This window comes from Pristis pectinata, chromosome 35, assembly GCF_009764475.1.
Source record: "Pristis pectinata isolate sPriPec2 chromosome 35, sPriPec2.1.pri, whole genome shotgun sequence".
NCBI lineage: Eukaryota > Metazoa > Chordata > Chondrichthyes > Rhinopristiformes > Pristidae > Pristis > Pristis pectinata.
The window spans coordinates 293,705-306,492 of NC_067439.1; the positions used below are offsets into that span (position 1 = coordinate 293,705).

The window sequence follows — 12,788 nt, forward strand, 5'->3', positions numbered from 1 at the left end:
CGTGTTTCAGGTCGAGACTCCTCATCTGGACTGAAAAAGGGTAGATAGAACTGTCTGTTTCCCTACATAGATGCTGCCTGACCCGCTGACTTACTCCAGCATTTTGTATGTTGCTCCAGATTCCAGCATCTGCAGTCCTTCGTGCCTCCATTAATATACTTTGTCAACCAGGGTTCCCTAAACTTACTGTCCTTCCCTCTTGACCTTACAGGCACATGCTGCCTCTCTACTCTTATTATTTCACTTTTAATCACTTCCCACTCATCAGATGTTGTCCCCCTAGCAGCTGCTCCCAGGTCCTGTCTTACATTATCGAAATCTGTCTTCCTGCAGTTTAACGCTCTTAACTTGAGGACCAACTTTACCTTTTTCCAGGGAAAAATAACTTAGGAAGGTAACTGGGATAGCAGCCTTAATTGCATGAGAGACAGAGTGCAAGAATAAAAAGTCTTGCTACACTGTCCAGTATGAGACCATGTCTGGAGTTTTGTTCTTATTTCTGGAAAGATATTCTATTCTTGGAGACTGTGCAAAGAAGGTTTACTAGGTAGATTCCGCAGGTGACAGGCTTGTTCTTTGAGGAGAGATTGAGTAGGTGGGAAAGGGGTGATTTTAAACAGAATTTTGAAAAGTATTGTTGAAACAGATGTGAGAATATATCCCTCGATTGAAGAATCCAGAAAAAGAGGCAGACTCTCAGGATAAAGGGACAGCCAATTAGGACTGACATGAGGAGAAATTTCTTCACTTCAAAGGTTGTTAAATTTCCTTCCCTCAAAGCCTGCATATGCTTAGTCATGAGGATATTCATGGTTGAAACTGACAGACTTTTGGAATCGAGGGAAATCAAGGAATATGGGAATCTGGTGGGAAAAGCTAAATAAGACTGACAATGATCTTCTCACATGGCAGAACAGATGAAGTGTCACCAGGCCTACATCTTTTTCTTTCTCTTTCTCAGTTTCAATCCAGGATCCGACCTGAAACATTAACTCTGTTTCTCTTTCCACACGTGCCGCCTGACCTGGTGAACATTTCCAGCACTTTTTGTTTTTATTTCAGTTTGGCAGTATCTTCAGTTGTCTTTTTATTTTCATCTACATTTTTTTCTGTTAGGCTCTTACCATCACTTTCCAATTTCCTTTGGATGCAGGCATGGTGCTGACAGGCTGGAAGTCTGGTATTGTTACTTAAAAGGTGTTAAAATGTCAGACCCACTAGAAGCAGTCAACCTGACATCAATGAAGGCCACATTTCTGGGAAAACATCTTGAGGCAAGGCAATAATTATTACTTAGGAAGACACAGTTCATTCAAAGGTGGTGGATTTGCTAAGAAAAGTTTGTGTTTGACTAACAATTAAATGTTTTGAGGTAACAAGGAGAGTTATGGAGGACAGTGCATTTGATATAGTCCATGTGGATTCTGGCAAGGCCTTTCATGAGGTCCACACAGCAGATTGGGATCAGGAAAATTTAAGCCCATTGGAACCAATGCAAAATGACAAGTTGGTTGAAAAAACTGGCTGTGGCTGAAAGTAAAGACTGTTAGTTCTATAGGGTTCAGTATTAGGTCCTGTGCTTTTTATTGATATATACAATATATATCAATGACCTGTACTTAAATAATAAGGGTATAGATGATACCAAAATTGGCAGAAAGATTGATACTGAGGAAGAGAATTCCAGGCTGCAGGAAGATATCCATAAATTGGTTAATGCCAACAGGCAAGTGGCAAATGGAATTCGATCTGTTAAAGTGTGAAGTAATGCATTTGGGGAACTTAAACAAGGTGAGGGAATACATGATAAATGGTTGGTTATAGAGAAGTGTTGAGAAACAGAATGCATTTGCACACATTTCTGTAGCCCTTAGCACAGGTGGTTAAGAGGGCACACCAGATACTTGCTTTTAAATTGGTTTATTATTGTCACATATACCGAGGTATAGTGAAAAATTTTGTCCTACATGCCATCCATACAGATTGGTTCATCACATCAGTGCATTGAGGTAGTACAAGGGAAATAATAACAAAATGAAGAATATAGTGCTACAGCTACAGAGAATGTACAGTGCAGGTCGACAATAAGGTGCAAGATCATAACAAGGTAGATTGTGAGATCAGAGAAACAAAGAACTATAGATGCTGGAATCTAGAGGAAAAAACAAGATGCTGGAGGAACTCAGCAGGCCAGGCAGCATCCGTGAAGAAAAGCAAGCAGCCAACGTTTCGGGTCAGGACCCTCCTTCAGGACTGAAGATAGGAAAAGGGGAAGTCCAATATATAGGGGGGAAAACAGAGCAGTGATAGGTGGACAAAACAGGGGAGGTGGGGCGGGCACAAGGTGGTGATAGTTAGATGCAGGTAAGAGTGATAGGCAGATGCAGGGGAGGAGGGGAGAGCGGATCCACCAGGAGATAGGTCAAAGGTATGGAGGCAGGTGGCATGGGGAGGAGAGGGAAAGAAGAGAGAAAAAATGGCGAGGAGAAAAAAGATAGGCTAGGAAAGGGAAGACATGAAAAGAAGAGGCAAGGTGAGGGGGGTAGTGTTGGTTTACTTAAAGTGGGAGAATTTGTTGTTCATGCCATTAGACTGCAAGGTCCCAAGATGGAAAATGAGGTGTTCTTCCTCCAATTTGCGTTTGGACTTCTCCCGGCAGTGGAGGAGTCCGAGGACTGAAAAGTCAGTGATGGAGTGGGAGAGGGAGTTGAAGTGACTCGCAACAGGAAGATGCAGATCGCAGTTACGGACGGAGCATAGGTGTTCTACGAAACGGTCACCTAGTCTGTGTTTGATCTCGCTAATGTAGAGAAGGCCACACTTGGAGTACCAAATGCAGTAGATGATATTAGGTGAGGTGCAGGTAAATCCCTGTCTCACCTGAAAGAACTGTTTTGATCCCTGGATGGAGGTGATGGAGATGGTGTAGGGGCAGGTGAGGTCAAGACTCCATCTTATCGTACAATAGTCATAACAGCGGGATAGAAGCTGTCCTTAAGCCTGATGGTATATGCCCTTAGGCTTTTGTATCTTCTGCCCGATGGGAGGGGGAAGAGAGTATGTCTGAGGTGGGAGGGGTCTTTTATTTATTGTAGAATACAAGACCAGGGAAATCATAGAACTTTATAAAACATGAGTTAAGCTTGAGAGATTGGTCCTCTCCTCAGGCTCTTCCAAAATGCTGGAGTTAGAGTAGTGAATGGGCAGATAACTATGGGCAAAATGGTGGAGAGAGGGGGAAAGAGCTGAGAGCACCATGTCCCAAGGTTAGGGGAGTTGGCATTCTGGGAGCAGAGCATCGATGCCCCAGACCCTGACCGGCCTCAGACCACCAGACCCTGACCACTGACCCCAGACACTGGTCCCAGACCCTGACCATCGACCCCAGATCCTGACCATCGACCCCAGACACTAGTCCCAGACTCTGACCACCGACCCCAGATCCTGACCGGCCTCAGACCACCAGACCCTGACCACTGACCCCAGACACTGACCACCGACACTGACCACCCCCAATGCAATCGCCCCAACACAGTGACATCGCCCCAGACTCCGGGCCCCGACACCGGCGGTTCTGCGCCTGGGCGGCGGTGGCCAACCGCACGCTCCCGGCCCGACTCCGGGTAAGTTAGCGGGCGGCCACCGAGCGAGGGAGTGGCCGGAAATACCAGAGGCGGCGCCATGGCCGAGGTCCTGTTTGAGCTGCTGCACCTGGAGCTGGTGGCGCGGCTGCAGAACGAGCCCGAGCCCGAGCCCGGGCGCGGGCCCGGAGAACCGGTAAATAACAGCCGAGGATGAGGGCAGGAGCAGGCCGCAACCCCTCCCAGCGCAGCCCCTCCACCACCCTCACCCTCAGCCCTCCTCCTCGCACCCACCCCCTCACCCTCACACCCACCCCCTCACCCTCAACCCTCCTCACCTCCACCCTCAACCCATCTCCCAACCCTCAACCTCACTCCCACCTTCACCCCTCCTGCCAACCCTCACCCCTATCTCCCCACCCTCTCCACTCCTACTTCACCCCCAACCCCTCATCTCCCCACACTCACCCCTCTCACCAACTCCATGCACCCTCCTCGCCTCGTCCTCACCTGCACCTCTCACCTCGCCCCTCGTCCCCATCCTTCACCACGCCCCTCTCACCAATTCCATGCACCCAGCGCAGCTCATCCACCACACCCCTCTTTCCCTCCCCCTCTTTCCCTCCCCACTCTTTCCCTCCCCACCCTCACCCCACCTGCACCCAGCTCAGCCCTTGTTACCACCCCATCCTCCCCACCACCCTGCCCCCTCCCCGCACCACACCCAACAGGGCCTCCTCCTCCTCCACCCTTCACCCTCACCCCACTCACCATCCCCACCAACTCCTATACCCCTGCAGTTACCCAACCTTCACCCCTTCCTCACCCAATCCCACTCCTCAACCACCACCTCCCTCACTTCCACTGTCCCCTCCTCACCCCAATCCTTCCCTCACCCCCATCCTTCCCTCACCCCCATTCTCCCCCTCACCCCACACAACCCTAATCCACCACCATGCTCCTTCCTCCCCCTTGTGCGCCTCCTCCTGCCACTTTGTTCTCCCTCCCCTCCCCCCTCTCTTCCCCCCCACCCCCCCCTCTCTTCCCCCCCACCCCCAGCGCTCTGCATCTCATCACTTCATCCTCACACCCTTCTCGTTCCCCAACCTGGACAGTCAGCAAGGTGGAGAGGATCAGTTGTCTGGGAGAAGCTGTCAGTGGGATGGGGCAGGTTGGTCAATGGTGTGGCATGTGAGGTCAGTCGGTGGGGTGTGGATGGCTGGTGGGAGGGTCAGTGGTGGGACAGAGATGGTCAGTTGGCGGGGAGAGGTCGTCAGCAAAATGGGGCATTCAGTTTGCAGGGCAGGGTGGTCTGTTTTGCTGGTCACCGGCTCCCTCGGGCTGACCCACAGAGTATACCCACTTCTTCTGCAGTCATTCCTCCCTGGGAGAGAGGCTGGCCTTGCAGGATAGTGGAATAGGTTGCCCAGAACGATACCAGGGCTTAAGTTATGTGGTTGAGTTGCATATGTTAGATTTGTTCTTTGAACTTAAAGTTGAGGCATTTTTAAAGTATCAATGTGTTTTCAAAGCTCACAGGAAGTGATAGGAAAGAGTTTAATTGTCGTATTACTAGAGAGTGATTCACTATTTGAAGGCTGATCATTGAATGATTCTGGGATTCCATAATGTCTATTAAAGTTGTTTCTGTTTCTGTCTATAGGGCCATGGGAAATGCATTTCCACGTTGGAAGGAATGGGTTTCCGTGCAGGACAAGGTCTGATCGAAAGGTTAGCTACTGCCATGTATCTGAAACCTGCTAAACGTACCTTACAGTATATACAGTATATGCCGGCTATCTTCCCTCTTGCGTCCCAACGCAAAACGTGAACAATTCCTCCCCCACCCACCCGCCCCAGATGCTGCTTGACCTGCTGAGTTCCTCCAGCAATATTTTTTTTGCTCTATAAAAGAATCCCTTTGAATCACGGAGGGTAGGCACTGCTGGCTCAGAGGATAATTGTGCACTCAAGACCTGAATCAGAGCTGCCAGAATCCAGATGCAAAATATCTACAGATATACTGAGTAGACAGCACTAGGAGCTCAGATAGGTTAGTTAGTAAGTGATTGAGCAGCAAGATCCCAATAGCTTAGCTGTGTGTTAAGCCTCAGTTACACAGAGGCAATTGATCAATTGGTAAATTGTAAAAAAAAAACTGCACAGAATTTATTCAAAAGCAAAACATTACTTCTGCTGGAAATTTGGAGAAACGGAATGCCAGAACTTTTCCCTATCATCATGTAACCTCTGCTGCTTTCCACCCTTTTGCAACTCTTCCCCCTTTCCCTGCATCTTAAAACCAGTTTAAAGCTTTCTTGGTTCTAATGCAAGTTCATTGACCTGAAATGTTAACTTTGTTTCTCCCTCCATAAATGCTGCCTGACCAGCTGAGCATTTCCAGCGGCCTTTGTTTGTATGTATCGAGCACAAAGTGTATGAAGGGACATCTAAAACACAAATAAACTGTTTTTTGAAAACTTGAGCTCATTCAAACCACTGCTGCTTATGTCCTAACTTGCACAGAATCCTGTTCACGCAGTGCCCCCTTGCACACTGATAGACACCAGCTCCCTGATCTTGATGATATTTTGTTTAAAAACCTAGATGGCATGATCACTCCCTACCTCTTCAACCTCCTCCAGCTTTGCAACCCTCCCATATCCCTGCACTCCACTACTTCTGACTTTCTGCACATCCCCGATTTCCACTGCTGTACACTGGTGGCCACGCCTTCTTTGAAGAAAGCTTTTGGCCATCTGCCTAAACATCTTCCAATATGATTTAGTCAGATTTTTGTTTGATAATGCTCCTCAACTGCTTTGAAGTTATACAATGTTAATCAATGTTAAAGGTATTCTATAAATGCAAGCTGTGATTGTTGTTGTAGATTCACTAAAGAAACACCTTCGTTCAAAGATGAGCTGGACATCATGAAATTTATTTGTAAGGAATTCTGGACAAACCTCTTCCGAAAACAGATTGACAACCTGCGGACAAATCACCAGGTGTTCAACGGTTCACACAAACTGCCATTGGAGATAAGCTCGTGGGAGGGTATAAGTAGGAAATTGGACTATAGTACAGTTTTGTTGTTTGATCACCCTGTGTACAGTTTTGGTTACCATGTTATAGGAAAGACGTCATCAAACTGGAAAGAGTGAAAAGAAGATTTACAAGAATGGTGCCAGAGCCTAAGCTATAGGGAGAAGTTGGGCAGGCTAGGATTTTATTCCTTGGAACATAGGAGGCTGAAGGCTGACCTTATAGAGAAGTATAAAATAATGAGGGGCATTGATAGGGTCTTTTTCCCAGGGAAAGGAACCAAAGACTAGAGGGTTTAAGGTGATAGAGGAAAGATTTAAATGGGACCTAAGGGGCAACTTCTTCACTGAGAGTGTAGTGCATATATGAAACGAGCTGCTAGAGAAAGCAGTTGAGGCATGTACAGTAATGAAATTTAAAAGACATTTGGATAAATACATAGATAGGAAAGGTTTAGAGTGAAATGGGTCAAATGCATACATATGGGACTAGCTTAGGTGGGCACCTTGGTCAGCATGGACAATTGTGGTGTTGGATATTTACAGAAGTGTGCTTGGTAATTTCTAATAAACTTGTCACGTGGGGAAGTCTTTATGAACAGAACATTTCAGCGTAAGAAACCTAAAGCTCATTGGGATAGGTGGAACGAGGGCCATTCATGGATCGAGTGAGCTGGTGATGGTTAGTTGGGCTGTTAACTGATACTTTCCATTTCTCTCAGGGAACCTACGTGCTTCAGGATAACCGATTTCGTCTCCTCACTCCGGTCTCCAGTGGGAAACAATACTTGGAGGAAGCGCCAAAGGTAACTCTCCTTTTGTTCTGGGATGTCTGATTCATGGTGCTACAGTAATGCAGATTATCATTGTTTGTGCCCCTCCACTGGCTGATGGTAACATTGTTGTAGGAAAAGGCAGTTCAGACAATAATTCAATGGTAGTTTATTGATCTCTAATCAAAGGGGAGTTGAGGAACTTGGAAAGGAAATAGGTTGATAGGGAAATGGGACGGATGGGGCTGCTTTGCTGCGAGCCAATAGGCTGAAGGGCCTCCTATCTGGCAATATGCAAGTACACCTCTAATGCAAACCTGGTCCCTATGCTTGTTGTTGCTCAGAGCTTTGGAGGCCTTTGTGTCAGCTGAGACAAGGGGGGACAGCAGGCAGTGTGACTTTGTCTGTCTGCACCCCACCTTCAGCATTGCATCAAACTCCATGCTGGAACACACTCTGATGGCAGAATGAGGTTGCTCAAGCAGAGGGTGGGTGGGTGAGGCCTTGACCTGTGACCTCATCCTTTTTTGCCCCAGTAACTTTCTCCAGCACTATTACTGTTCATGATGTTCCAAGGTATTGTGTAGTTGCCCCCATTTGTTTTGCTCACCATTTTATTCACACTCCTATGATCCCTTGATGTCCTAATTCCTTGTGTGCTTCTAGCCTGCCTTAGGTCTCTGCCATCTCTCGTGATTCCCCTGACAACAGCTGGAGAGCTGTAATCCCTACTGTTAAGTATGTTGTCAGATGTTAATCTCAGTGTGTAGATGCAAATTGTTGCTGAGAGGAAGATTGCTTGAGTTTGAAATTTCAGCAAGTCTAATCCAAAACTTCAGCTCAGGCTGGGCTAATACTTTATTACTGAACTGAGGGAGCCCTGACTGTCAGGAGTAATGCTGATCTGGGGCTACACTGTTGGAGGGCTGCAATGTTGAAGGGGTTGCATTAAGAGAGCAAATACTGAACTGTCAGAAGGGTAGTACTGAGGGAGCACCACACTGTTAGAAGAGCAGTACTGAGGGAGAAGTGACTTTCAGAGGAGCAGTGCTGAGTTAAGAGCAACAAATAATCTGCTGGAGGAACTTGGTGGGTCGATCAGCATCTGTTTGTGGGGGGGGGGGGGGGGGTGGGGGGGAGGAATTGTCATTGTTTCGGATCAAAATCCTGCATCAGGACTCATTGCTGAAATAGGGATGCACTGTTGGAGGGGCAGTACTGAGGGAACGCTGAATGTTAGAGGGGTGGTGCTAACTTAAGGATGCCTTGTTGGAGGGGCTGCATTGTGTGAATGTTGCACTGTCTGATGGCCAATAGTAGGGCCTTATTTCCCCTTGCAGGTGTATGTTAGTGATCCAAGGTGAGGATGAAGAGCAGGGAAAGAGCCATGCAGCACAGAAACAGGCCCTTCAGCCCACCATGCCCATGCTGACCTTTTTTCCCCATCTATACTAATCCATTTGCACGCATTAGGACAGTATCCTATGCCTTGACTAAAGTGTCTGTCTAAGTGTCTCTTAAATATAGAAAATATGTTTGATATCACCATCTCCTCGACAGTGCGGTCCAAATATCAGCTGCTGTCTGTATATTAAAAAAAACCTCCAGATCTTTTAAACTCTTTTCTCTTCCCTTAAACCTATACCCTTTTGTTTTTTGATACTCCTACCATGTGAAAAATATTTTGACTATCTGCCCTATCTATAATCTTATTTATTTTTATTAGGTCACCCCTCAGCCTTCTTCGCTCCAGGGAAAACAAGCCCAGCCTATCCAATCTCTCCCCATAACTAAAATTCTCCAATCCAGGCTGCATCCTGGCAAATCTCCTCTACACTCTCTCCAGTGTAATCGTGTTCTTTAAGAAAGAAAGTTGAGCGAAGAGAACCCATAAAGTATCGCTGGCAGATGAGATTTAGGGACATCTCAAGCTATTTCTAAGTATATTAAGAACAAGAGGGTAACTGGGAAAGAAGAGAGCCCTTCGGGGGCCAAAGGGGCAGTCTGTGTGTGGAGTCAAAGGACATGGTCAAGTCTTAAATGGATACTTTTCTTCTGTATTCACTAAGGAGAACAGCATTATAGTTACAGATTTCAGGGAGTGGCACAGGGGTAAACTAGAGCATGTAACATTCAAAAGAAGGATGTATTAGATGTCTTAGCGGGCATAAAGGTGGGTAAATCTCCAGGGCCAGATGAGATGTATCCTGACTTGCTATAGGAGGCAAGGGCAGAAATTGATGGGGCCCTCAGATTTTTAAATCTTTGCTGGCCAAGGTGAGGTGCCAGATGACTGGAAGGTGGCAAATGTGGTACCATTATTAAAGGAAGGCAGAGACAAGCTAGTAAGCAAGGTATATCCTGACTATTAATTTGTCTGGACGAAAAGGGCAAGAAATGAATGTATTCATTTACCTTATGTCTTGCAGAATTTATGTACAGAACCATAGGCACATCAGAAGACAATGTACTGTATTAATTGCTGCAATGTTGTAATGAGTTATGGCATCAGATTGTATTCAGAATGTTTGCTTTTTTTTTTCAGTTCCTGGCATTCACCTGTGGACTGTTGAGAGGTGCCTTGTCCAACCTGGGAATTGACAGCACAGTCACAGCGGAGGTTTCTGTGATGCCAGCATGTAAGTGGATTGGGCGTGAATGATTGTCGCGGAAAAGAGGTTACATTGACCCGGAGGGTGTCTGCTTTAGAAAGCCTTTATTGTAGCATGATATCATGGAGAGCTCAGGCTCCTAAAAGTGGAGTTCCGAAACTCTGCTCAGCAAAGGATTACACTCATTTTTATAGTTAAAATATACGTGACAACAAAAAAATTTACACAAATACAAAAGTTTCTCAGCATGTTCTAGGCGATAACCCAAAGCAACTATCAGCTTATAAACTACTCTGCCTGCAGCGTTAGGATAGATTATGAAACAATGATTCCAGAGAAAGACAAGTTCCCATGTCCTTCCTTGAGAACAAGCAAGCAAGCTAGATGAGGTTAGTTAGGTGGCAGTTAACCAAGGACAGACAGCTGTCAGTAGAAACGGTTTGACCCTCTTAATAATGCTTTAAATTTTCTTCCACAATTCCCTCCTCGTTGATCTTTCAGATCAACATTCCTCATGTGGTATTCCCTCCTCTTCCTTGTAAGGAGGGTCATATCCAGAGGGGAAGGGTCTTTCTTTCTTTGGGTACACCTCTTCACCCCACCAGTGTTCCTTGCTAGATTTATTTCTTACCATTTGGGGTACCATAGGGACTTCAGGGCCAGACAAAACTTTCTTCATTAACTGACTACAGCATAACTTCAATGCTCCACATGCGCAACAGCCTAAAACACATATCATGGCCACTAATATAATTCCATGTGTGATCCAGCTTCCCCATCCGGAAGACCATCCCCATATTCCTTCCCACCAAGATCCTCCACTATTAAAGTTTTCAAGTTGTTCTCCCACCTTCCTAATCTCCTTTACCTTTTCCGTTATGTGCTGTCCTAGATCTGTTATGTTTTCAGAAGCATCAAGAATGTAAGTACAACACTCTTTTCCTATCATAGCACAGGTGCCTCCTTTCTCAGCTAATATAAAGTCAAGAGCCATACAATTCTGTAAAACTGTCTGCCTTATAGCGATCATTTAAGTGGTTATACTGTATACTTGGGATTGGGTTTCTCTAAGCACTTCAGTAGTACCATTAGCTAATTCTTCCAAAGCAGCAGCTAGTTTAACTATTTCAGTAGTGGTTCGACCCATTCCATACATCGGGAACATTATCATGCCAAATCATTTGGCTTTGGATATTCCCCCACGGGTTTGAGTCCAATGGGGGTGCTCTTTGCGTTGGCCCATGACCCTTAGGTGGGGTACTAAATAGGCTAAGTAGCAACATCCACTCCATCCCTTATTCTCCTTGGGTGTGATTGTCCTGCCGTCACCCCCGGAGTCGGGCAGCTCTCCAGGCAACCATGGGTCAGCCCTATTCCCACATATCCAATAAGTTCCATTTATCGGTCTAAGTCGTCCTCCCCAAATCCAGGTGGTTCCTGCAACCGTTTGTGTGGTATTAGCCCATTTAGTACAAGTACAATTCCCCAACTGGTGCGGGGCACTGAATTTGTCATTACAATAGCAGGGGCGCAGGGGGAGGATCTACCTTAATACCCTCTTTTAATTTCGAGGAGTCCTTGGGGGGTGGCTGAAGGTACCACCCCTCAAAGCAACAAGGGAAGCACTGATCCCTGCCCCAGTCCTGGGTGCAGTTGGCATCTTTTCTGGTGCCATTTTTGTTTCTGGTGAACCATCTAATGGATCGTGTCTCATTCTGGGTGAGGGGTATCACTGAGATTGGTATCATCTTTTTTCAATGTTGGGGAACCTCCACGCATATCCAGCAGGCTCCCTGCCTCACCTGTCTAGCATATGTATGACATAGGGACAAGAAGGTGTTGGAATGACTGCTGCCTGCGACCGAAACCAGCCCTCCCACTATCACCAACCCTCCTAACCACCACATCTTTTCCAATATCTTCTGCAGATATTATGTAAAATGTCAGTCAGTGTTCGACGGGTGCTGCTTTTTGCATCTAGCGGTGTGAATCCAATCTTCTTTCCCGTTGACCTTCAGAGTCGTTCGGGTTATTAGCAGCACAGTGTAGGGTCCCTTCCACCTAGGAGAGAGGGAATCTTTATTAAGATTTTTGACATATAACTAATCTCCTGGTTGGAATGCGTGTATAGGGGCATCTCCAACAAGCGCCTGTGCTTGTCTCATCCTCTCGTGTAATTCAGCTGCTGTTCTACATATGGCCTGTGCATAGACCAAAGTTTGCTCATCATTCCCTATTAGGGCCAATTTTTCGGCACATACTGGAGGTCTGGCCCCTGTGGTCATTGGGTGTCCCATGAGGGCTTCATGAGGCGTCACTCCTGTAGCTCTATTCTTCCTATTTTGCATAGCGTACAACACTATAGGGAGAGCTTCTGGCCACAACAAGTTATTGTCCTGACACACTTCGGATAGGGCATTCTTCAATTCCCCATTCACCCTTTCCACTATCCCTTAGGACTGAGGCTGGTAGGAATATGCAATTTCCATTGAAATCCCATGGCCTGCACTAAATCTTTCACTATCCTGCCGGTAAAGTGAGTACCTCGGTCACTGTTTATTCCCATGGGTATTCCATATCTCAGTATTAGTTCCTTCCATAATATTTTTACCACCGTTCGAGCATCATCTTTTCGTGTGGGGTAGGCTTCCACCCATCAGGTGAACGTGTCCACAATTACCAACATGTACTTATACCCCGAGGCTGGGGGCATATGTACAAAATCAATCTGCAAACTTTCAAAGGGGATTTTAGGCATCGGGAGGTGATCACACTTGG

The 12,788-nt window shown here is 46.4% G+C and overlaps 2 protein-coding genes across 2 annotated transcripts in view; one reads left to right on the plus strand and one right to left on the minus strand.

The window, feature by feature from the left end:
* The window catches only part of ercc2 (excision repair cross-complementation group 2), a 47,701-nt gene extending 43,593 nt beyond the window's left edge, over positions 1 to 4,108 (minus strand). Inside the window, exon 1 of the mRNA XM_052044012.1 lies at positions 4,050 to 4,108. The gene's annotated coding sequence lies outside the window, so the exon portion shown is untranslated. The remainder of the gene's footprint in view (positions 1 to 4,049) is intronic.
* The window catches only part of LOC127586222 (trafficking protein particle complex subunit 6b-like), a 33,793-nt gene continuing 24,378 nt past the window's right edge, over positions 3,374 to 12,788 (plus strand). Inside the window, exons 1-5 of the mRNA XM_052044014.1 lie at positions 3,374 to 3,777; positions 5,245 to 5,312; positions 6,472 to 6,589; positions 7,348 to 7,431; positions 9,944 to 10,037. Coding sequence (XP_051899974.1) covers positions 3,682 to 3,777; positions 5,245 to 5,312; positions 6,472 to 6,589; positions 7,348 to 7,431; positions 9,944 to 10,037 — 460 coding nt within the window. The 5' untranslated portion in view covers positions 3,374 to 3,681. The remainder of the gene's footprint in view (positions 3,778 to 5,244; positions 5,313 to 6,471; positions 6,590 to 7,347; positions 7,432 to 9,943; positions 10,038 to 12,788) is intronic.